We start from the raw sequence: 22,959 nt of genomic DNA, 5'->3' as shown, positions 1-22,959 counted from the left end.
TTTTAACCCATAGACTGATTCCCCAAACCGTACCTTCCCATTAGTTCATGCTACTTCCAAGGGAAGGCTGGGTGATGATGTAAGAATGCCCCCTTCCCAATCCTGCCCACTGCCTCTCAAGTCCTCTACATTTACCCGAACCCCTAAAAGGGAGACTATGAAATTTTTCTCTCAGGCCCAACTAGGAAATTCTACTATATCCCCCTGGAAACCATCTCAACAGTTGTTAGAAATACTTCCTTCTTTTCCTAAACCCATCATAGCAATAAAGTCCTTATATTATTTTTAGTACTCATAACTGGATGCTACCAAATTTTGTTTAAAATGTCCCAAGTACTGAAGGAGTACCCTCAATCTTTTCTTTTGCAGAGTCAATAATCATAATCCTTTACCTGCTACTCTAAAGTCTTGCTTTCCAACTCTTTATTATTCTCCATGTTTTCCCAAGCCAGATACTCTTGTAAAAGGCATGGCCACTGGTGAACACCATGAGGAGGTTACCCAGTAGCTCCTGTATTCTGTACCACTATGTATTCATCCAATTATCAGAAAAACTATAGACAATGGAAAAGGGATTCTCAAAAAGGGAGTAAGAATGATTAAGCTGGTTAAAGAACTTCAAAAAAATTTTATTTAGGGACTTCCCTGGTGGTGCAGTGGTTAAGAATCCGCCTGCCAATGCAGGGGACACAGGTTTGATTCCGGGTCCGGGAAAATCCCACATGCCATGGAGCAACTAAGCCCACGCGCCACAACTACAGAGCCTGCGCTCTAGAGCCCACGAGCTACAACTACTGAGCCCGTGCGCCACAACTACTGAAGCCCGTGTGCCGCAACTACTGAAGCCCGCGTGCCTAGAGCCCGTGCTCCGCAACAAGAGTAAGCCACTGCAATGAGAAGCCTGCGCACTGCAACAAAGAGTAGCTCCCGCTCATTGTAACTAGAGAAAGCCCGCACACAGCCACGAAGACCCAACACAGCCAAAAATAAATAAATAAATAAATTTATTTTAGAAAATTCTATTTAATCCTTATTAATAAATATGAACCTGGTTTAGGAAGAGGAAGACAAATACTACAAAATTTACTTATATACGAAGACACCATTAGGGTGAATACAGGAATTAGAAATGTGACAAATAAAGTATAAATTTAATAGTCCTTTGAAGCCTATGATTTGCCCCTTTCCCTACCACCTACCCTAAGCATCTACTGTATAAATACTTTGCACAGGAGAAGAGTGACTTTAACTGATATTGATTTATGAAGACATGTGAGATACCCCATGATGACTTATAGACCTAAGCACGAACACTTTGCTGGAGCCTGAAAGTCCAGCAGGAGCCAAGAGAACCAAGAACCATACAATTTGGGTATAAATAGAGCCATAGGATACCAAGGCCTGAGGACATCTAGATTACACAATATTAAATATGTGTTCTGGGGGTGAGAGGCTGAATTTTTTCTTGATTGGACTGCCAATCTCTCCTTGAACACAAGGAAACAAAAACTCAGAAATGTTCTAAATTTTCTTCCTCTGCTCCCTTTTACCTTGTCAATCTCTACTGGTCATTTAAAATTCAGCACAGTCATCACCTCTCTTGGAAGCCTTACCTAATCTCCCCTCGCACTACCAAGCTGGGTAAAATGCCCATACTAACCTCTACCATAATATTCATCCCCTGTAATTATCTGATCATTTGTACATGTCTCCCAGTAGACTCTAAATTCTGGGAAGGCAAAGAGTGTGTCATGTCTTATCTTTGTGTTTCTAGTACGTAACCCAGTACTTGGTGCTCAACAGAAACTCACTGAGCATTTTTAGATGGAACTGTGTAGTATCATTTTTCCAAGGTCACAGAACTGCTGTATGGCAAAGGAAGGCCTATGCCCCAAGACATCTGGCTCTTCACCTAGTGAGCTTTTCATTATATCATGTATTTAAAGAGTCACTCATGAAGAAGCCAGACATGAATCTAGAAAACATATTCTATGGATAGACATTTTATTGATCTCTGAATGACCAGCAAATATAAATGGTCTAAATAAACCAATTAAAAGACACAGAGAGACTGGCAGAGTGGGTTAAAAAACATGATCCATCTATATGTTGTCTGCCACAACCCACTTCAAATATAACGATATAAGTAGGTTGAAAGTGGAAAAAAATGGAGAAGGATATAAAATATAAATATTACTCAAAAGAAAGCAGGGTGGCTATATTAATATCAATAAAAAGATAATCACCAGATGGAGAAGAACATTAAATAATGATAGAAGGGTCAATCTACCAAGACATAGCAATCCTAAATGTGTATGCACTAAAACAACGGAGCTGCAAAATATGTGAAACAAAAACTAACTGATCTGAAAGGAGAAATAGATAAATCCACAGTCATAGTTGGAGATTTCAACATTCTTCTCTCAACAATTGATAGAACCAGTAGACAGAAAATCAGCAAGGACATATTGATAGAAGAACTCAACAAACACAATCAACCAATACGATTTAACTGACACCTGTAGAACACTGCATCCAACAACAGCAGATTACATTTTTTTCAAGCACCCACAGAAAATATACCAAGACAGACCATATCTTGGGCCATGAAACAAGCTTAAACAAATTTAGTAGGACTGAAGTCATATGGAGTGCATTCTCTGACCACAATGGAATCAAAGCAGAAATCAGTAGCAGAAAGACAACAGGAAAATCTCTATAAACACTTGGAAACTAAATAACATACTTCTAAATAAGCCATGGGCCAAAGAGGAAATCTCAAGGGAAAATTTTAAAGTACACTGAACTGAATGAAAATGAAAATACATACAACATATCAAAATGTGTGGGGCACAGCTTAAAGCAGTGCTGGGAGGGAAATTTACAGTACTAAATACTTACATTAGGAAAGAAGAGTCTCAAGTCAGTAATCAAAGCTCCTGCCTCAAGAAACTAGAAGAAGGAGGATAACAATCCTTGGAATAGGATACAAAAGTAGATGAAGGTTTGGGAAGAATGAGAGTCAACTTCTATGAAATAGCAACATTGGATAGTTAGGTCAACCACTTAGGCCTGAAGTGGGCACAAGGTGGTACACGGCAGAATGTTTGGGCAGTGAGAAGACCAAACTAATGCTAACATCTCAGATGAATGCAAGAGTTTAGGTAAAGGCAGAAATTAAGCTCTGGGCTTCCTATAGCAGCTGCACAGCTTTAAAATCTCCTCAAGTATATGCACCATAGGGCATATATTATCAATACATACACATAAACTCACAGAGGGGCCTAACTTGAGCAGAAGGTGATTAACACACCAGTTGGATTCTCACCTGTCAGGTGTACCTAGGAGCAGCCTATCTTACCAGGAATCTAGGTTCTTGAGGGACCAAGGAATTCCCTAGTAAAGAAGGGAGTCCCAAGAGAAGATGGTAGCTCATCAACTGATCTAGTGGCAATACCCCAAGGTATGAGAGAGGAATGATTCAGAAAATGGTGTGAAGTGTGTTACTCAGGTTAATCTAAAAGCTCAGCTTTCAAGGACTTGGTTCAGAATCCAGTAAGAGATGGGCTTTCCACAGAAACCTAAACAAGCTGACATGCAGCCCCCACAGCCCCAGAAGATCCAGCTGCAGCAGGAGGATGAGAGAGTCAAGGGCCATAGCACAGACACCAGTACCCTTAACTGGGAAGTGTACGAGTGAGTCACCCACATGGACAGAGTCAGGCATGTCAGTGGTATTTGCAGCACTGGGGGCTGTGCAAACACAGGAGAGCAGCCTCCAGGGGCTGAAAGCACTAGCAGCCCAGCAAGGACCCTGCCCCAGAGGTCACCGAAGGTGCTAAGAGCAAAGAGGAGAGGAGGGAGACGACACTTGGAGCTCTAGAATACCTATTCAGGAAAACACAGCAGGTACCTCCAGGGTAAACTGGGTACGTTTGAAGACTTCTCTGGAAGCTGGAGAACTATAACAGAGCTGGCAAAAGTCTGAGGGACTGTTACCCAGACCCTGCTTTCACCGCCAGAATGGTGTGGCCCAGTACATTCAGAACAGCTATATTTCATGGTAGTAATAGATCCAAGAGAGAATATATAATTATAGAACACATATGTATAGAAAATACATATGCAGGCATAGCACAAAGAGAGATTTGTTTTCCTGTCACCTAAAAGGTAAGTTTACAAATCAAGATAATATTTTTACCCTAAAAATTAATGTGTATTGTGCATTTAAAATTTGTTGTTGCCAGGAACTCTATGATAGGCAACCCACTTGAGAAACTTAAATTTCAATGTGTAACAGAAGTTAACTTGGGCCTAAAAAAAATCCTTAAATTCATGCATAGTACAGATGTGGCTCATTTGGTCCTTGAGATGGAGGGAAGAGGTTAGGAGAAACAGGCCGCGGACATCTCAATGGACTTCTGATGCCAGCTGGAAAGGTAGGTCAATAAGCCCAGAGGAAAGGTCCACCTATAGCGGTAGGGGTGAGGGGCAATGGTTCCTGGTATGAGTTGGGCTTTCCTCTTCATTTAAAAGTGATCAGCCATTTCCTCTCACTAGTCATAGAGAAAAAGACTCACAAAAGAAGCCTACAGAAAGTCAACTAGGTAATTAGACCTGTAAAAAGCCCAACAGAGAAGCAGGGAAACAAAGTTTAAATAATGACCTTTATCTCGTCCAGCCAAGAAAACCTCCCTAAGCCCCTCACACTTGGGCCTCAAGTGCCTCCAACTGACAATCTTCTTCAACCAGGTAGAAACAGTTCTGGCTTTTCTTCTAATCAATTTCTCCTGATCTGAAAGACTAATTTTATTTTATGTTTTGCCCTTTATTTATTTAATTTTCCCCTCAGCTTTATTGAGGTATAATGAACAAATAAAATTATAATATATTTAAAGTGTACAATGTGATGATTTGATTTGATTTGATATACCTATATATTGCGAAAGGATTCCCACCAAGTTTACACATCCATCACTTCACAGAGTTACCTTTTTTCCTTTTTGTGGTGAGAACATTTAAGATCTACTCTCTTAGCAACTTTCAAGTATAAAATACAGTATTGATAATTATAGTGACCATGCTGTACATTACATCCCCAGAACTTATTCATCTTATAACTTAAAGTTTGTACCCTTTTACCAACCTCTCCCCATTTCTCCCGCCTCTTCGCCCCTAGCAACCACCATTCTACTCCCTGTTTCTATGAGTTTGACCTTTTTTTTTTTTTTTTGATTCCACATATAAGTGATACCATGCAGTAGTTGTCTTTCTCTGTCTGGCTTATTTCACTGAGCATAATGCCCTCCCAGTTTGTCCATGTTGTTGCAAATAGCAGGATTTCCTGAAGGGCTAATTTTAAAAGAACAGAATATTGCTGCAGAACTGAAAACATTTAATACATGTCAACAGACTAGTACTGTAATCAGTTAATAATTCTTATCTTCTACTTTTCTTACACCTAAGACACTTATTCAAAGAGCAAAGTTTGAATTCTAGCTACCCTTTTCACACAGTTCAGATCAGTGACATCCTAACTCAATTCACTGGACATTATTCTAAACAAGGAGTTAGCAAACGTTTTCTGTAAAGGGCTAGACAGTATATATTTTTTGCTTTGCAGGCCATTCAGCCTCTGTCTTAACTACTCAACTCTGCCATTACAGCATAAGAGAAACCACTGACATTTATTTATGTAAATAAATGGACATGGCTGTCTTCCAATAAAACTTCACTTATAGGGACTTCCCTGATGGTCCAGTGGTTAAGAATCTGCCTTCCAATGCAAGGGACTAGGGTTTGATCCCTGGCCACAGAACTAAGATCCCACATGCTGTGGGGCAACTAAGCCCCCGTGCCACAGCAGCTGAGCCCGTGTGGTCTAGAGCCCGTGCACTGCAACGAAGAGCCCGCGTGCCTCAATGAAGAGCCCGTGTGCTGCAATGAAAGATCCCACGTGCCTCAACTAAGACCCGACGCAGCCAAATAAATAAATAAGTAAATAAATATTTAAAAAACTTCACTTACAGACACTGAAATTTTAATTTCATACAATTTTCACATGTCATCAAATATTATTCTTCTTTTGATTTTTCCAACCATTTAAAAACAGAAAAATCCATTTCTAGTTTATAGGCTGCACGAAAACAGGTAGTGGGACAGATTTAGCGGGCAGGCTATAGTGTACCAATCCCTGCTCGAACCAAGACTTGATGCCTCCCTGAAGGAATTTAAAATTTCAGACTTTCCCTGATTTTTAAAAAAAGTAGACATTTCAAACGAGCATCTCATCATAAACTTATGCTGAAGTTTCAGTTTAGGAGGAGGGACAAATTCTATAAGTGCATAGGAACATATTATAGCAGTGTAAACAGAACTTGAACACTAACTTATAGACCTGCAACTTACTAGGTGTGTAAAACTACAAAACTCACTCATTCTCTCTGGAGCTCAATTCTCTCCATTCTAGTCCATTTGCAACAATCTTCCACATCACTGAAAGGGAGCAGGAGTTACAACTATAATTTACTGATGTTAAATTCTGTCTGGGAGGCGGCCGCACCTCCTTGCCCAGAACGGAGCCCGCGTTTCCGCAGAGCTGGAACTCCCCGCTCAGGGTCTCTTCCCTCCGCCGTCACTGAAGTGCCCTGGAGCCCGAGGGGAGGGCGGCCTCACTAAGGCTGCCGGCTCTGGAGGGGCCCCGGCGGCCGAAGCCGCGACAGTCCTGGGGACCACCGCTGGTTGTTCCAGCAAGTAACTTAAAGACAAAATGGAAAAACAAGGAGGTTTGTGCCTGAGATCATGTTGATGTGAAACCAGGGATGGCCACCTTGTGCCAGTGAGCTGTCTGAGATGTCGTGGGAGTTGCCTCTAACCAGGACCTGATACCCAATGCCCTGACAACGCTGCCTTTTCAAAGCTTGAACTGCGGCTCTTCACTTGGCTCCGCAGGCCCAGGGCAACTTGAACACCTGGCAAGACATCGTGTGGATGAAAGGCTCTTGGTGCTCCAGCCAGGCATCAGGGCTGTGCCTCTGAGGTGGGAGAGCCAACTTCAGGACACTGGTCCACAAGAGACCTCCCAGCTCCACGTAATACCAAATGGCAAAAATCTCTCGGAGATCTCCATCTCAACATCAAGACCCAGCTTCACTCAACGACCAGCAAGCTACAGTGCTGGACACCCTATGCCAAACAACTAGCAAGACAGGAACACAGCCCCACCCATTAGCAGACAGGCTGCCTAAAATCATAATAAGGCCACAGACACCCCAAAACACACCACCAGACGTGGACGTGCCCACCAGAGAGACAAGATCCAGCCTCATCCACCAGAACACAGGCACAAGTCCCCTCCACCAGGAAGCCTACACAACTCACTGAACCAACCTTAGCCACTGGGGACAGATACCAAAAACAACAGGAACTACGAACCTGCAGCCTGTGAAAAGGAGACCCCAAACACAGTAAGATAAGCAAAATGAGAAGACAGAAAAACACACAGCAGGTGAAGGAGCAGGGTCAAAACACACCAGACCTAACAAATGAAGAGGAAATAGGTAGTCTACCTGAAAAAGAATTCAGAATAATGATAGTAAGGATGATCCAAAATCTTGGAAATAGAATAGACAAAATGCAAGAAACATTTAACAAGGACGTAGAAGAACTAAACAGGAACCAAGCAATGATGAAAAACACAATAAATGAAATTAAAAATACTCTAGACGGGATCAATAGCAGAATAACTGAGGCAGAAGAACGGATAAGTCACCTGGAAGATAAAATGGTGGAAATAACTACTGCAGAGCAGAATAAAGAAAAAAGAATGAAAAGAACTGAGGACAGTCTCAGAGACCTCTGGGACAACATTAAACGCACCAACATTTGAATTATAGGGGTCCCAGAAGAAGAAGAGAAAAAGAAAGGGACTGAGAAAATATTTGTAGAGATTATAGTTGAAAACTTCCCTAATATGGGAAAGGAAATAGTTAATCAAGTCCTGGAAGCACAGAGAGTCCCATACAGGATAAATCCAAGGAGAAACACGCCAAGACACATATTAATCAAACTATCAAAAATTAAATATAAAGAAAACATATTAAAAGCAGCAAGGGAAAAAGAACAAATAACACACAAGGGAATCCCCATAAGGTTAACAGCTGATCTTTCAGCAGAAACTCTGCAAGCCAGAAGGGAGTGGCAGGATATACTTAAAGTGATGAAGGAGAAAAACCTACAACCAAGGTTACTCTACCCAGCGAGGATCTCATTCAGATTTGATGGAGAAATTAAAACCTTTACAGACAAGCAAAAGCTGAGAGAATTCAGCACCACCAAACCAGCTTTACAACAAATGCTAAAGGAACTTCTCTAGGCAAGAAACACAAGAGAAGGAAAACAACTACAATAACAAACCCGAAACATTTAAGAAAATGGGAATAGGAACATACATATCGATAATTACCTTAAATGTAAATGGATTAAATGCTCCCACCAAAAGACACAGACTGGCTGAATGGATACAAAAACAAGACCCATATATATGCTGTCTACAAGAGACCCACTTCAGAACTAGAGACACATACAGACTGAAAGTGAGGGGATGGAAAAAGATATTCCATGCAAATGGAAATCAAAAGAAAGCTGGAGTAGCAATTCTCATATCAGACAAAATAGACTTTAAAATAAAGACTATTACAAGAGACAAAGAAGGACACTATATAATGATCAAGGGATCGATCCAAGAGGAAGGTATAACAATTGTAAATATTTATGCACCCAACACAGGAGCACCTCAATACATAAGGCAAATACTAACAGCCATAAAAGGGGAAATCGACAGTAACACAATCATAGTAGGGGACTTTAACACCCCACTTTCACCAATGGACAGATCATCCAAAATGAAAATAAATAAGGAAACACAAGCTTTAAATGATACATTAAACAAGATGGACTTAATTGATATTTATAGGACATTCACCCCAAAACAACACAATACACATTTTTCTCAAGTGCTCATGGAACATTCTCCAGGATAGATCATATCTTGGGTCACAAATCAAGCCTTGGTAAATTTAAGAAAATTGAAATCGTATCAAGTACCTTTTCCGACCACAACGCTATAAGACTAGATATCAATTACAGGAAAAGATCTGTAAAAAATACAAACACATGGAGGCTACACAATACACTACTTAATAACGAAGTGATCACTGAAGAAATCAAAGGGGAAATCAAAAAATACCTAGAAACAAATGACAATGGAGACACGACGACCCAAAACCTATGGGATGCAGCAAAAGCAGTTCTAAGAGGGAAGTTTATACCAATACAAGCCTACCTCAAAAAACAGGAAACATCTCGAATAAACAACCTAACCTTGCACCTAAAGCAATTAGAGAAAGAAGAACAAAAAACCCCAAAGCTAGCAGAAGGAAAGGAATCATAAAGATCAGATCAGAAATAAATGAAAAAGAAATGAAGGAGACAATAGCAAAGATCAATAAAACTAAAAGCTGGTTCTTTGAGAAGATAAACAAAATTGATAAACCATTAGCCAGACTCATCAAGAGAAAAAGGGAGAAGACTCAAATCAATAGAATTAGAAATGAAAAAGGAGAAGTAACCACTGACACTGCAGAAATACAAACGATCATGAGAGATTACTACAAGCAACTCTATGCCAATAAAATGGACAACCTGGAAGAAATGGACAGATTCTTAGAAATGCACAACCTGCCGAGGCTGAACCAGGAAGAAACAGAAAATATGAACAGACCAATCACAAGCACTGAAATTGAAACTCTGATTAAAAATCTTCCAACAAACAAAAGCCCAGGACCAGATGGCTTCACAGGCGAATTCTATCAAACATTTAGAGAAGAGCTAACACCTATCCTTCTCAAACTCTTCCAAAATATAGCAGAGGCAGGAACACTCCCAAACTCATTCTATGAGGCCACCATCACCCTGATACCAAAACCAGACAAAGATGTCACAAAGAAAGAAAACTAAAGGCCAATATCACTGATGAACAGAGATGCAAAAATCCTCAACAAAATACTGGCAAACAGAATCCAACAGCACATTAAAAGGATCATATACCATGATCAAGTGGGGTTTATTCCAGGAATGCAAGGATTCTTCAATATACGCAAATCAATCAACGTGATACATCATATTAACAAATTGAAGGAGAAAAACCATATGATCATCTCAATAGATGCAGAGAAAGCTTTCGACAAAATTCAACACCCATTTATGATAAAAGCCCTGCAGAAAGTAGGCATAGAGGGCACTTTCCTCAACATAATAAAGGCCATATATGACAAACCCACAGCCAACATTGTCCTCAATGGTGAAAAACTGAAACCATTTCCACTAAGATCAGGAACAAGACAAGGTTGCCCACTCTCACCACTATTATTCAACATACTTTTGGAAGTTTTAGCCACAGCAATCAGAGAAGAAAAAGAAATAAAAGGAATCCAAATCGGAAAAGAAGAAGTAAAGCTGGCACTGTTTGCAGATGACATGATACTATACATAGAGAATCCTAAAGATGCTACCAGAAAACTACTAGAGCTAATCAATGAATTTGGTAAAGGAGCAGGATACAAAATTAATGCACAGAAATCTCTTGCATTTCTATACACTAATGACGAAAAATCTGAAAGTGAAATTAAGAAAACACTCCCGTTTACCATTGCAACAAAAAGAATAAAATATCTAGGAATAAACCTACCTAAGGAGACAAAAGACCTGTATGCAGAAAATTATAAGACACTGATGAAAGAAATTAAAGATGATACAAAAAGATGGAGAGATATACCATGTTCTTGGATTGGAAGAATCAACATTGTGAAAATGACTCTACTACCCAAAGCAATCTACAGATTCAATGCAATCTCTATCAAATTACCACTGGCATTTTTCACAGAACTAGAACAAGAAATTTCACAATTCGCATGGAAACACAAAAGACCCCGAATAGCCAAAGCAATCTTGGGAATGAAAAATGGAGCTGGAGGAATCAGGCTCCCTGACTTCAGACTATATTACAAAGCTACAGTAATCAAGACAGTTTTGTACTGGCACAAAAACAGAAATATAGATCAATGGAACAGGATAGAAAGCCCAGAGATAAACCCATGCACATATGGTCACCTTATCTTTGATAAAGGAGGCAAGCATATACAGTGGAGAAAAGACAGCCTCTTCAATAAGTGGTGCTGGGAAAATTGGACATGTACATGTAAAAGTATGAAATTAGAACACTCCCTGACACCACACGCAAAAATAAACTCAAAATGGATTAAAGACCTAAGTGTAAGGCCAGACACTATCAAACTCTTAGAGGAAAACATAGGCAGAACACTCTATGACACAAATCACAGCAAGATCCTTTCTGACCCAGCTCCTAGAGAAATGGAAATAAAAACACAAATAAACAAATGGGACCTAATGAAACTTCAAAGCTTTTGCACAGCAAAGGAAACCATAAACAAGACCAAAAGACAACCCTCAGAATGGGAGAAAATATTTGCAAATGAAGCAACTGACAAAGGATTAATCTCCAAGATTTACAAGCAGCTCATGCAGCTCAATAACAAAAAAACAAACAACCCAATCCAAAAATGGGCAGAAGACCTAAATAGACATTTCTCCAAAGAAGATATACAGATTGCCAACAGACACATTAAGGAATGCTGAACCATTCTTAGTGGAAATCTAGTGGATCTTAGTGGAAATGGTTTCAGTTTTTCACCACAACATCATTAATCATTAGAGAAATGCAAATCAAAACTACAATGAGATATCATCTCACACCGGTCAGAATGGCCATCATCAAAAAATCTAGAAACAATAAATGCTGGAGAGGGTGTGGAGAAAAGGGAACCCTCTTGCACTGTTGGTGGGAATGTAAATGGATACAGCCACTATGGAGAACAGTATGCAGGTTCCTTAAAAAACTAAAAATAGAACTACCATACGACCCAGCAATCCCACTACTAGGCATATACCCTGAGAAAACCATAATTCAAAGAGTCATGTACCAAAATGTTCATTGCAGCTCTATTTACAATAGCCAGGACATGGAAGCAACCTAAGTGTCCATCACTGGATGAATGGATAAAGAAGATGTGGCACATATATACAATGGAATATTATCAGCCATACAAAGAAATGAAATGGAGGTATTTGTAGTGAGGTGGATGGAGTTAGAGTCTGTCATACAGAGTGAAGTAAGTCAGAAAGAGAAAAACAAATACCATATGCTAACACATATATATGGAATCTAAGGGAAAATAAAGGTCATGAAGTACCTAGTGGCAAGACGGGAATAAAGACACAGACCTACTAAAGAATGGACTTGAGGATATGTGGAGGGGGAGGGGTAAGATGTGACAGGGTGAGAGAGTGCATAGACATATATACACTACCAAATGTAAAATAGATAGCTAGTGGGAAGCAGCCGCATAGCACAGGGAGATCAGCTCGGTGCTTTGTGACCACCTAGAGGGGTGGGATAGGGAGGGTGGGAGGGAGGGAGATGCAAGAGGGAAGAGATATGGGAACATATGTATATGTATAACTGATTCACTTTGTTATAAAGCAGAAACTAACACACCATTGTAAAGCAATTATACTCCAATAAAGATGTTTATAAAAAAAATTCTGTCTGGGATATACAGAAAATATTTCTATTTCTACTGTGTGCAGGTCCCTACAAAGCAAAGATACTTTCAAAAGAAGTTTTTTGTCATTATTATTCCAATCTCTTCTGGATCCAGAGCATACTTTTGAGACTTTGAATAGCCTGAGCAGTGAAAAACCCCAAACAGAATAAACCCAAAGAAACCCGTTTCCAGACATATCCAAATCAAACTGCTGAACATAATACAAAGAAAAAAATCTTGAAAGCAGCCAGAGGAAAAATACATTACCTTATAGGGGTATAGCAATTCGAATTACGGTGGATTTCTTTTATCAGAAACCATGGAGGTCATAAGGAAATGGCACAACATGTTTGAAGTGTGGGGAAAAAAGAACTGTCAACACATAATTCTATATCCAGCAAAAATATCTTTCAGGAATGACAATTTATAGCCAGCAATCTGCTCTAAAAGAACTGCTAGAGGAAGTTCTTCAGCCAGTTGGGAAATTATAGCAGAAAGAAATTTAGCACATTAGGAATGAAGGAACAGCAATATAAATTGTAAAATCTGGGTAGATATAACAGACTGTTCTTCTCTTGAATTACTTAAAATATGTTTGGCAGCTGATAGCAAAAACAATAAGAATGTGTGAAGGGATTTTCAGTATGTGTAGATGTAATATATAAGACAACTATAACATAAAGGGGAGAGGGTAAAGGGACCTACAGGGTGTAAGGTTTCTGCATTACTCTTGAAGTGGTAAAGTATTGATTCTAAGTAGACTGTGCAAGGCTAAATATGTATATTATAATCCCTAGAGTAACCAAAAAAGATATGCAAAGAGATAAACTCAAAAATCACAGTAGATTAATTAAAATGGAGCACTAAAAAATGTTCAAATAACCCAAAAGGCAGGAAAGTGGAAAAGAGAGGAAATAATAACAGAGGTATAACACAAAGAAAAGAAATAATAAAATGGTAGGTTTAAACCAAGCATATCAATAACTACATTAAGTGGAATGGTCTAAACATACAATTAAAAGACAGAGACTGTCAGAACAGATTTAAAAAACATGATCCCACCACAAAGGCTATAAGAAAATCATTTAAAATATAATGATATAGGTAGATGAAAAGTAAAAGATGAAAAAAGATATGATGCAAATGCTGATCAAAAGAAAGAATTCAGAGCAAAGAAAATTACAAGGATAAAGTGGGCCTTTCAATCTGGCGGCAGCCATCAGGTGAGCCGAGATGGGCACTTGCTAGTACATCCAGGAGCTATGGAGGAAGAAGCAGTCCCACATAATTTGCTTTCTGCTCAGGGTGCACTGCTGGCAGTACCGCCAGCTCTCTGCACTGCAGAGGGCCCCTTGCCCCACCCAGCCTGACAAGGTACACAGGCTGGGCTACAAGGCCAAGCAAGGTTATGTCATATATCGGATTCGTGTGTGCTGTGGTGCCCGCAAATGCCCAGTTCCTAAGGGTGCCACCTACAGCAAGCCTCTCCATCATGGTGTCAACCAGCTCAAGTTTGCTCGAAGCCTTCATTCTGTTGCCAAGAAGTGAACTGGACGTCACTGTGGGGCCCTAAGGGTCCTGAATTCTTACTGGGTTGGTGAAGATTCTACTTACAAATTTTTTGAGGTTATCATCATTGATCCATTTCATAATGCTATCAGAAGAAACCCTGTCACCCAGTGGATCACCAAACCAGTCCACAAGCACAGGGAGATGTGGGGGCTGACATCTGCAGGCAGAAAGAGCCGCAGCCTTGGAAAGGGCCACAAGTCCCACCACACTATTGGTGGTTCTCACCGTGCAGCTTGGAGAAGGCGCAATACTCTCCAGCTCCACCATTACCGCTAATATAAGCAATGCTTGTAAAATTCTTACCTAATAAACAATTTAGGACATTCATGTCCGCTTAAAGGTGTTTTTTAATTTGTCTGTTAAAACTAGTTGTCTCCAGATTATTTCATTGAATGCATTGTCAAATTATGAAAATTAAAGTGCAATAATGTGTGAAGACTTTAAGTGATGGTGTATCTTGTTTCTAATAAGGGAAATGCCTTTGTTTTTGCTTTATTAGGGAGTTGATATGTCCGTGTTTGAAATGCTGTTTGGTACAATAGGTGTAAAATAAATTCTGGAAAAGAGGAGTGCAGAAACTAGCCATGTAGATTTGTTGATGCATGTGATGAAACCTACAGCTTTACTGGGGTGATGCAATGCTCTGCTGGTTTACTCTAAAGTGGCTGTTTTATGGAGTTTGGCAAGGACAAACTTTTTAAATTGGATTTTCCTTGGAAATGTGAAGGAAGTCCTGATCCTTTATCATGATCATATGCAGAAAAACAATGACAGTTGACTAGGGCCCACATTTTTAGACTTAATCTAATATTCCATTTATGTAACAGCTGCTTCCGAAAGGCAAAAAGTAAAGAAGTGTCACCATTTTTAAGAGAATTGAATAAACCTGTTGCAAGAGGGTTTTCTTACAAATGAAAACATCCTGGTTAACCTAAATTAAACTGCCCTGGCCTCCATGGTACCACTGATGTTCACATAAAAGATGGGAGCTACTGGTTTAATCCCAGGACTGGGATCTGTAGAACACTGAACTTCATGCAAAATAGTCATGGTATTTACACTGGTGTATACTGAAACTGATGGAAATTGAACATTAGGTAAATGAGAAGGGAGTTAATTAGCCCTAAGGTTTGTAAGCTAGTAATGCTAGGATTGGGAAATTGGTGTCCATCAGATACCTTTCAAGTGTGGGAGGATAGAAAAAGCTTGGATCAAAATTTTAAATGTTTTATCTGTAATATTAGTTTGTGACCATTATGAACTCTCTAAGCCACCACAGAGGGGAAAGCAGGGTTGGTTTTATTTAAAAGTAACACTGCTAAGTCTAATCAGTGTTATTTTGGGTCAAGCCACTTTATCCATTCCCATAAGGATACTGAGAAAAGTCATGTAGTTGGTGTCAATACAAGTTCAATTGGTTTTCAATTTTATGTGTTGTCTACAGTTATTTTTCTCATCCCTGCTCAAACTACCCTCAAGAGCCTCACCATTCCACAAACTTGCCAGGCCACCAGTTGTGGCTGGGCATACCACCACATTCTGCTTGCATCATGTCTTCCCATAGACTAGGCTTCTGTTTCCCAGGGTGGATTTGAGTGTATAGGAAATATGGAAGAGGAATTGCCCCAATCCTTTCCAATTCTTGGTTTGCTATCTTAACAGGTAGGTTAATTCTGAAATCTAATTGCTGGTTTTCTTGAACCAATTTTTCTCATATTTTCTTCAAGGGTTTTGAAAGGTCCACTTAATGATTTCCAGAAAACATGTAGCAGGCTCGCAAAACGTTTTGAGACCCAAATTTCTTCCCACTCAAAAAAAAAAATCTTAAACCATATAATTTCTTGTGTAGAGCTTGTTCAACTATACATAATAATAGAATAAATGTCTATTAAACTAAAAAGAAAGGATAAAGTGGGATATAAAGAGACATGTCATAATGCTAAAAGGGTTATTTAATTCACCCCAAAGACTTAACAATCCTAAATGTGTAAACACCTAACAACAGTGCTTCAAAATATGTGAAGCAAAAACTGTCAGATCTAAAATTTGAAGTAGAAAAATCCACAATTACAGTTGGAGACTTCAACATTCCTCTCTAATTAATATATAGAACTAGCAGACAGAAAATCAGCAAGAATATGTAAGAACTGAACACTATTATCAACCAAGTGGAATTAGCTTATATGTACAGAACACTCTATCCAACAATTGCAGAATATATATTCTTTCAACAAGATAGATCACCTCCTGGGTCACAAAACAAACCTCAAATATAAAAGAGCTGAAATCATATAGAATATGTTCCTTGACCATAAAGGAAATAAAATAGAATTCGACAACAGAGAGATAAGAGGAAAAGCTCCAAACACTTGGCTATTGGATATCATATATCTAAATAACCCATTAATCAAAGATAAACTTTTAAGGGAAATTAGAAAATATTTTTAATTAAAGAAAAATGAAAATACAACATAACTCAATTTGTGGGCTTAGAGGGAAACTCATAGCAGTAAATGATATTTTAGGGAAAAAAATCTCTCATATAAATACAGGTGACCCTTGAACAATCAGGGGTCAGGGGTGCCAAACCTCTGCACAGTCAAAAATCCATATCTAACTTATTGTCAGCCCTCCCTATCCGTGGTTCCTCCATAACCTCAGTTCCTCTGTATTGGCAGTTTAACATCTGTGGATTCAACCAACCATGTGGATAGTGTAGTACTGTAGTATTTACTATTGAAAATAATCCACATATAAGTGGTCCTGCACAGTTCATACCCCTGTTGTTCAAGGGTCAACTGTAATCTATGCTTCCCCCTTAGGAACCTAGAAAAAGAGCAAAATAAACCCAAAGCAAGCAGAAAAAGGAAATAAGATAAAGCAGAAATCAATGAAGCTGAAAACAGAAAAACAACAGAGAAAAATAAATGAAAACAAAAGCTGGTCCTTTGAAAAGATCAATAAAATTGATAAACCTCTAGCAAAACTGAGAAGGAAAAAAAAGAGCAAATTACCAATATGAGGAATGAAAGAGGAGATTATCACTATAGACCCCGCAGACATAAAAAGATAATAAGGGGATACTACCATGAATAACTCTACACACATAAGTTAGACAACTTAAATGAAATGGACAGACTGCTCGAAAACCACAAACTACTAAAACTCATTGAAGATGAAACAGGTAACCTGAATAATGACCCATCTATTAAGGAAATTAAATTCACAGCTAAAAATCTTTTATAAAAGAAATGCCCAGGCCCAGATGGTTTCACTGGCAAATTCCAACAAACATTTAAAGAAAAGATAACACCATTTTATAGGCAAGGGGTTATGGCACAGGGACTACAGTCAGACTTCCTGAATTTTAATCTCTGCTCAGCCACTTACCAATTCTCTGCTCTTGGGAAACTGTTAACATTTCCGTGCTTCAGAATGTTTCATTATTGGTTCAAAAGGGGAAAATAATAGTACTGTACTTATAGGATTGATATGAGTATTGAATAAATTATTAAATATAAAGTAAAAAAATAAAAATAAAAAAAAGAAAAGATAACACCAATTCTGCAAGATCTCGTCCAGAAAATAGGAGAGGATAGAATCTTTCCCAACTCATTTTATGAAGCCCTGACACCAAACCCAGACAAACATAATACGAAAAAGAAAACTATAGACCAATATCCCTCATGAATATAAAAGCAAATACCCTCAACAAAATATTAGCAAATCTTACAGCAATATATAAAACCCTACAACCAAGTGGGGTTTCTCCCAGGAATGAAAAGCAGGTTCAATATTTGAAAATCAATCAATGTAATCAACATATTAAGTCTAAAAAAGAAAAACCAAATGATAATATCAGTTGATGAGGACAAAACCATTTGTCAAAATTCAAAATGCATTCATAATAGAAACTCTCAGCATACTAGGAATAGAAGGGAACTTCCTCAACTTGATAAAGAACTTAAAGGTGAAATAAGAAGAAGCTGTGCTCTCTCATCACTTCTATTAAACATCATACTAGAAGTCTTAGCCTGTGCAAAAAGGGACAAAAAATATATAAAAGGTATACAGATTGAAAGAAAGAAATGAAAGTATCCCTACTCCTAAACAGCATGATTGTTTGCTTAGAATATATCAGAGAAATCTATTTTTTTAAGTCCTATAACTAACAGCTTAGCAAGGAAGCAGGATATAAGGTCAATACAAAAATCAATCATATTTCTATATGGTGGCAATAAACAACTAGAAACTGAATCTTTAAAAAAATATATCATTTACAACAGCTCCAAAGAAATGAAACATTCAGGTATATATCTAACAAAACATGTACAGGATCTCTATGCTGAACACTACAAAACATAGATGCTTCCATGAAAAAATCAAAGAAAATCTAAAGAAATGGAGAAATATACTATATTCATGTGGTGGAAGATTCAGCATATTAAAGATGTTATTTCTCCCCAAAGTCATCAGATTCATCATTAGATTTAACCTAATTCAAACAAAAATGCCAGTAGGATTTTTTGTAAATATAGACAAGATGAGTCTAAAATTTATAAAGAACAGCAAAAGATCTAGAATAGCTAAAACAAATTTTAAAAAGAAGAATAAAGTTGGAGAAACACACTGATTTTAAGGCATAATATAAAGCTACAGTAATCAAGACAGTGGTATTGATGAAGTGATAAAAACAGAACAATGGAACAAAAGAGAGAGTTAAGATACTGACCTACATAAATATAGGCAACTGATTTTTGAAACAGGTGCAAAAGCAATTTAAAGGAGGAAGGATAGTCTTTTGAACGAACGGTGTGGGAACAATTAGACATCCATATGTAAAAAACAGATCTCCACCTAAACTTCACATCATGTACAAAGATTAACTTGATAGAGGCACATATCTAAATGTAAAACATATAACTAGAAAACTTTTAGAAGAAAACATAGGAGAAAATCTTCATGATCTAGGGTTAATATAAGAGTTCTTAGACATGAGTCCTTTTAAAAAATGATAAATTGGACTTCATCAAAATTAAAATCTTGCTTGGTGAATGACACCATTAAGAGAATAAAAAACCAAGCCACAGATGTAGAGAAAATATTTACTGATAAATCACATAACCAACAAAGGATTTTTATTCAGAATATTAAAAAAAAAAACGAAAAAACTCTCAGACTTCCCCGGCAGTCCAGTGGTTAAGCCTCTGTGCTTCCAATGCAGGGGGTGTGGGTTCAATCCCTGGTCGGGGAACTAAGATCCCACATGCTGCACAGTACAGCCAAACAAAACAAAACAAAACAAAAAACAAAACTCTCAAAACACCACAGCAAGAAAACTACCAAATTTAAATTAAAGCAAAATACTTGAACAAATACTCCTCTCAACAAATACTTGAGTAAAATACTCCTCTGATGGGCTCAATAAAAGTCATGAATTTTAACTTAGTTTGGCTAATTGTAAGGGTAAGAGCAACACTACTTCCAGCTCCCTACATCCCAAGGCAGAAGCTGGCCCAAACGGATTATTTTTTCAAAAACATTTTATTGTGAAATATTACAGAATTTTGTTTTAGTAATCACCAGGGGAAAAGTAGGTTGAAAAAATTACTCCTACTCCTGTTCTATATCCTCAACCCACTTCACCCCCTCCTCCTTGGTGTTTTAGAATTTTGGTTCAGACTTCCTATGCAGAGGATTCCCTACGCTGCATGGAAACTTGGCACTTTGGTCTTTGTATGAATGGGCACCATATTTCGATTATTTCTGAGTTTGGGTGTTTACTGGAAGATATTTGTTTCATACCTCTTTCAATAAAGTTGTCAAGCTGATTCAGAATATTTATAAATACCAGTTTGTTTGTGAACCACGTTTTAACCCACCCTTCCTGTTTCTCAGGATGTTTCAAATCTGTATGCATTTAATACTCAGTGGTGTTGTAGATCATTAAATTTTATTAATGTGAAAGAGATCCATTCCTTTGCTTGACTCCATTTTAAATCTTTTGGGTGCTGACAGGGCAGATTGCAACCCTCCCTTTGGGCTCTATTCTCCATTTTCATCCTGGACAACTGCAAACCAATGATTGATACTGAGTACTAGTTGAGCCTGCTTGGGGAAGGGGGTGAGGGTAGTCAGGGCTGAGCAGTGTCTAGTGCCTGGAACTCACTGAGCATTTGCTGAATTTGTTAATTTGATTATACTATTCAGTAGTGTGAAAAGGCAAGTGTTAAAATAAAACCTGTTAGGGAAAAGGAGGCTCTATCACAACAAGCTGCAGTATATTTTGCCAAAGCTATTAGATTTTTGAGGCAGCTGGTAGTTTATCAATTTTTATTGCTCCAATATAGTTATTTTATGGCTATTACTAGCAAAGGCGGATTATAGGAATAGTGTTTGACAGGAAAGAAGGGCCCAGTGTGAGTCTATTTGTTCTGGATCTCTAAAACAAAGGTTCTTAACGTCATCCTCTCGGTTTATAGATAGAACAGTAACATGATAGGAAAGACATCAGTTTCTCATTTTGTGAGAGTAGTTCCAGAAAGTCTTTCTGCAGTTTTCTTGAGCACCTGCAGAGGTATCCAGTTTTTTTCCTGAGAAGACCTCTTCAGGTACCAGCATGATCACAAAGGTATTTCAAGGTGCTCTTACAGCATTAAAACCAGCAGTCAGTAGTAGATATCAGGGACTTTGTAAAGGATGGGGCATGGTCCACAGACAATGTTGTAGGATGTTCGGGGTATAATATAATATATATAATTACAATATAATTTTCAAAATTAAGAACATGACTCACATACAAATACAGAATGAACACATGTCAAAGACTAATTTATTAGTGAGGGACCCAGCATTATGTAAGGCTGATTCAAAGAATATTTGAGAGATTCAGTATGTACAGATACTGAAAGTAAAAATGCTAGAATAAGATAGCTAAATTAGATAGAAAAGTGGTTAATGCACTATAGGACAGTTAATCCATAGTCTTTGGGATTATTTCTTCTGCCAAACAGAAATTTTTTTCATCTCTACCAGACAAAAATCTTTAAGTTAACATGTCACTTCAAAAAGTCTGGACCCTAATCATTAGTGAATAATAAGCCAAACAAAGATGTAATCCCCTAGAGAACTAAATAATCCTTGGGTGGGCCCCTCAGTCAATGCTCCAGAATGACAACGAAAGGACATTTGGTCGTCCTTTTGTATTATTTTTTAAGTTTTAAAATAATTTCTATTAACAGAGGGTTAATAGTTTTATACCTGAGTCTAAGTCTTTGGAAGTAAAATTAAGGTTCTAGGGGGCCCACCTTTGGAATAGTGTAGTAGCGCTTCTATATTTTACTTTACACATGTGTTTCAAAATAGTCATTTATTTACCTTTCAAAGCAATCATAGGATCTTAGAAGTCATCTGAGATCCAGTCATCTCCTAGGGCAGGAATGCTTTCTTTAGCAGTCTTGACAGGTAATCATGAAGCATTTGTGCGCAAGAAGGAAGGAAACTAACATTACTGAGTGCCTATTACGTACAAATTTATTTTCAAAGGGCCAAATTTCTTTTCTCACAGTAATACGTTACCTATACATTTAGCCGCATTTATCAAATAAATAGATCTCTTCGGCATAATTGCTTTGAATTATACCTTAATTTAAAAATTTATACACAGTATAATTTACCCTTTTTAATGTACAGTTCAAGTTCTGACAAATACCTATGGTTGTAATTACCACCAAAAACAAGATACAGAACAGTTCCAAGCATAATTTCCTTTTAAATGTCAATTAATCAACAAGCATTTATTGACTACTGACGTGTCCAGTAGTTACTGGTCAGTCTTTGCAGATAGCAGGAGAGTGTGAAAAGGCAGGAGAAGTAAAAGATATGATGCCTCTCTCCAAAGAACTTCCACAGTCTAAACTGCAGGGCACAGTTGCACACACACAAACCAAGCACAAATAAGCAATCTACTAGGTAATAATCTGCATGACATGTGGGTTCTGGTATTGATACTGCCATCATGTGACCTTGAATAAGCCATTTATTATTATTATTATTTCTTTTTTTTTTTTTAAGTATTGTCCCCACCCCAGATCTACAGAGTCAGAGACTCTGAGGGTGAAGCCCAATAATCTTGGTGGGTTTTTTTTGTTTTTTTTTTTTTAATTAATAGCTACTCTATTTATTTATTTATTTTTAGCTGTGTTGGGTCTTTGTTTCGTGCGAGGGCTTTCTCTAGTTGCGGCAAGCGGGGGCCACTCTTCATCGTGGTGCGGGGGCCACTTTTCATCGCAGTGCGCGGGCCTCTCACTATCGCGGCCCCTCCCGTTGCGGGCCACAGGCTCCAGACGCGCAGGCTCAGCAGTTGTGGCTCATGGGCCCAGTTGCTCCGCGGCATGTGGGATCTTCCCAGACCAGGGCTCGAACCCGTGTCCCCTGCATTAGCAGGCAGATTCTCAACCACTGCGCCACCAGGGAAGCCCATTATTATTATTTCTTATCTGGGACTTTCTTTCCTCATTCATAACTGGAAGCGGTTGTCCTAGACAATCTCTTAGGTCTCTCCTAATTGTAAGCACATGTGAATCAGGTCGTGAGGGTTCAGAGTGATGGTGGAAGCCTGGGAAGTTGAGAACAGCTTTATGGCATTGAGGCAGTCCATGGGTTGGCCCCTCAGGGTTAGCGAACGACGTAATTAGTGAGGGAT

General features: G+C 38.4%; 1 protein-coding gene and 1 pseudogene across 22 annotated transcripts in view; one reads left to right on the top strand and one right to left on the bottom strand.

The window, feature by feature from the left end:
- The window catches only part of JADE3 (jade family PHD finger 3), a 172,149-nt gene that overhangs the window by 123,349 nt on the left and 25,841 nt on the right, over positions 1-22,959 (bottom strand). For 6 of the 21 annotated variants that reach the window (XM_082446435.1, XM_082446419.1, XM_082446440.1 and 3 more), the window contains one exon: positions 21,633-21,711. The exons of 11 other annotated variants lie outside the window; for them this stretch is intronic. In XM_082446435.1, coding sequence (XP_082302561.1) covers positions 21,633-21,648 — 16 coding nt within the window. In that variant the 5' untranslated portion in view covers positions 21,649-21,711. Of the gene's footprint in view, positions 1-6,434; positions 6,496-21,632; positions 21,712-22,959 lie in introns of all 21 variants that reach the window. 4 more of the 21 variants (XM_082446421.1, XM_082446437.1, XM_082446425.1 and 1 more) reach the window with 1 other exon arrangement.
- Positions 13,002-21,625, top strand: LOC309652591 (large ribosomal subunit protein eL15 pseudogene; annotated as a pseudogene). The gene has a single exon. The product of its transcript is annotated as a large ribosomal subunit protein eL15 pseudogene (transcript).

Source organism: Balaenoptera physalus (genome assembly GCF_965194825.1).
Source record: "Balaenoptera physalus genome assembly, chromosome: X".
Taxonomy (NCBI): domain Eukaryota; kingdom Metazoa; phylum Chordata; class Mammalia; order Artiodactyla; family Balaenopteridae; genus Balaenoptera; species Balaenoptera physalus.
Note: the sequence above shows the minus strand (reverse complement) of the source record. Positions and strands in the feature narration are given on the sequence as shown.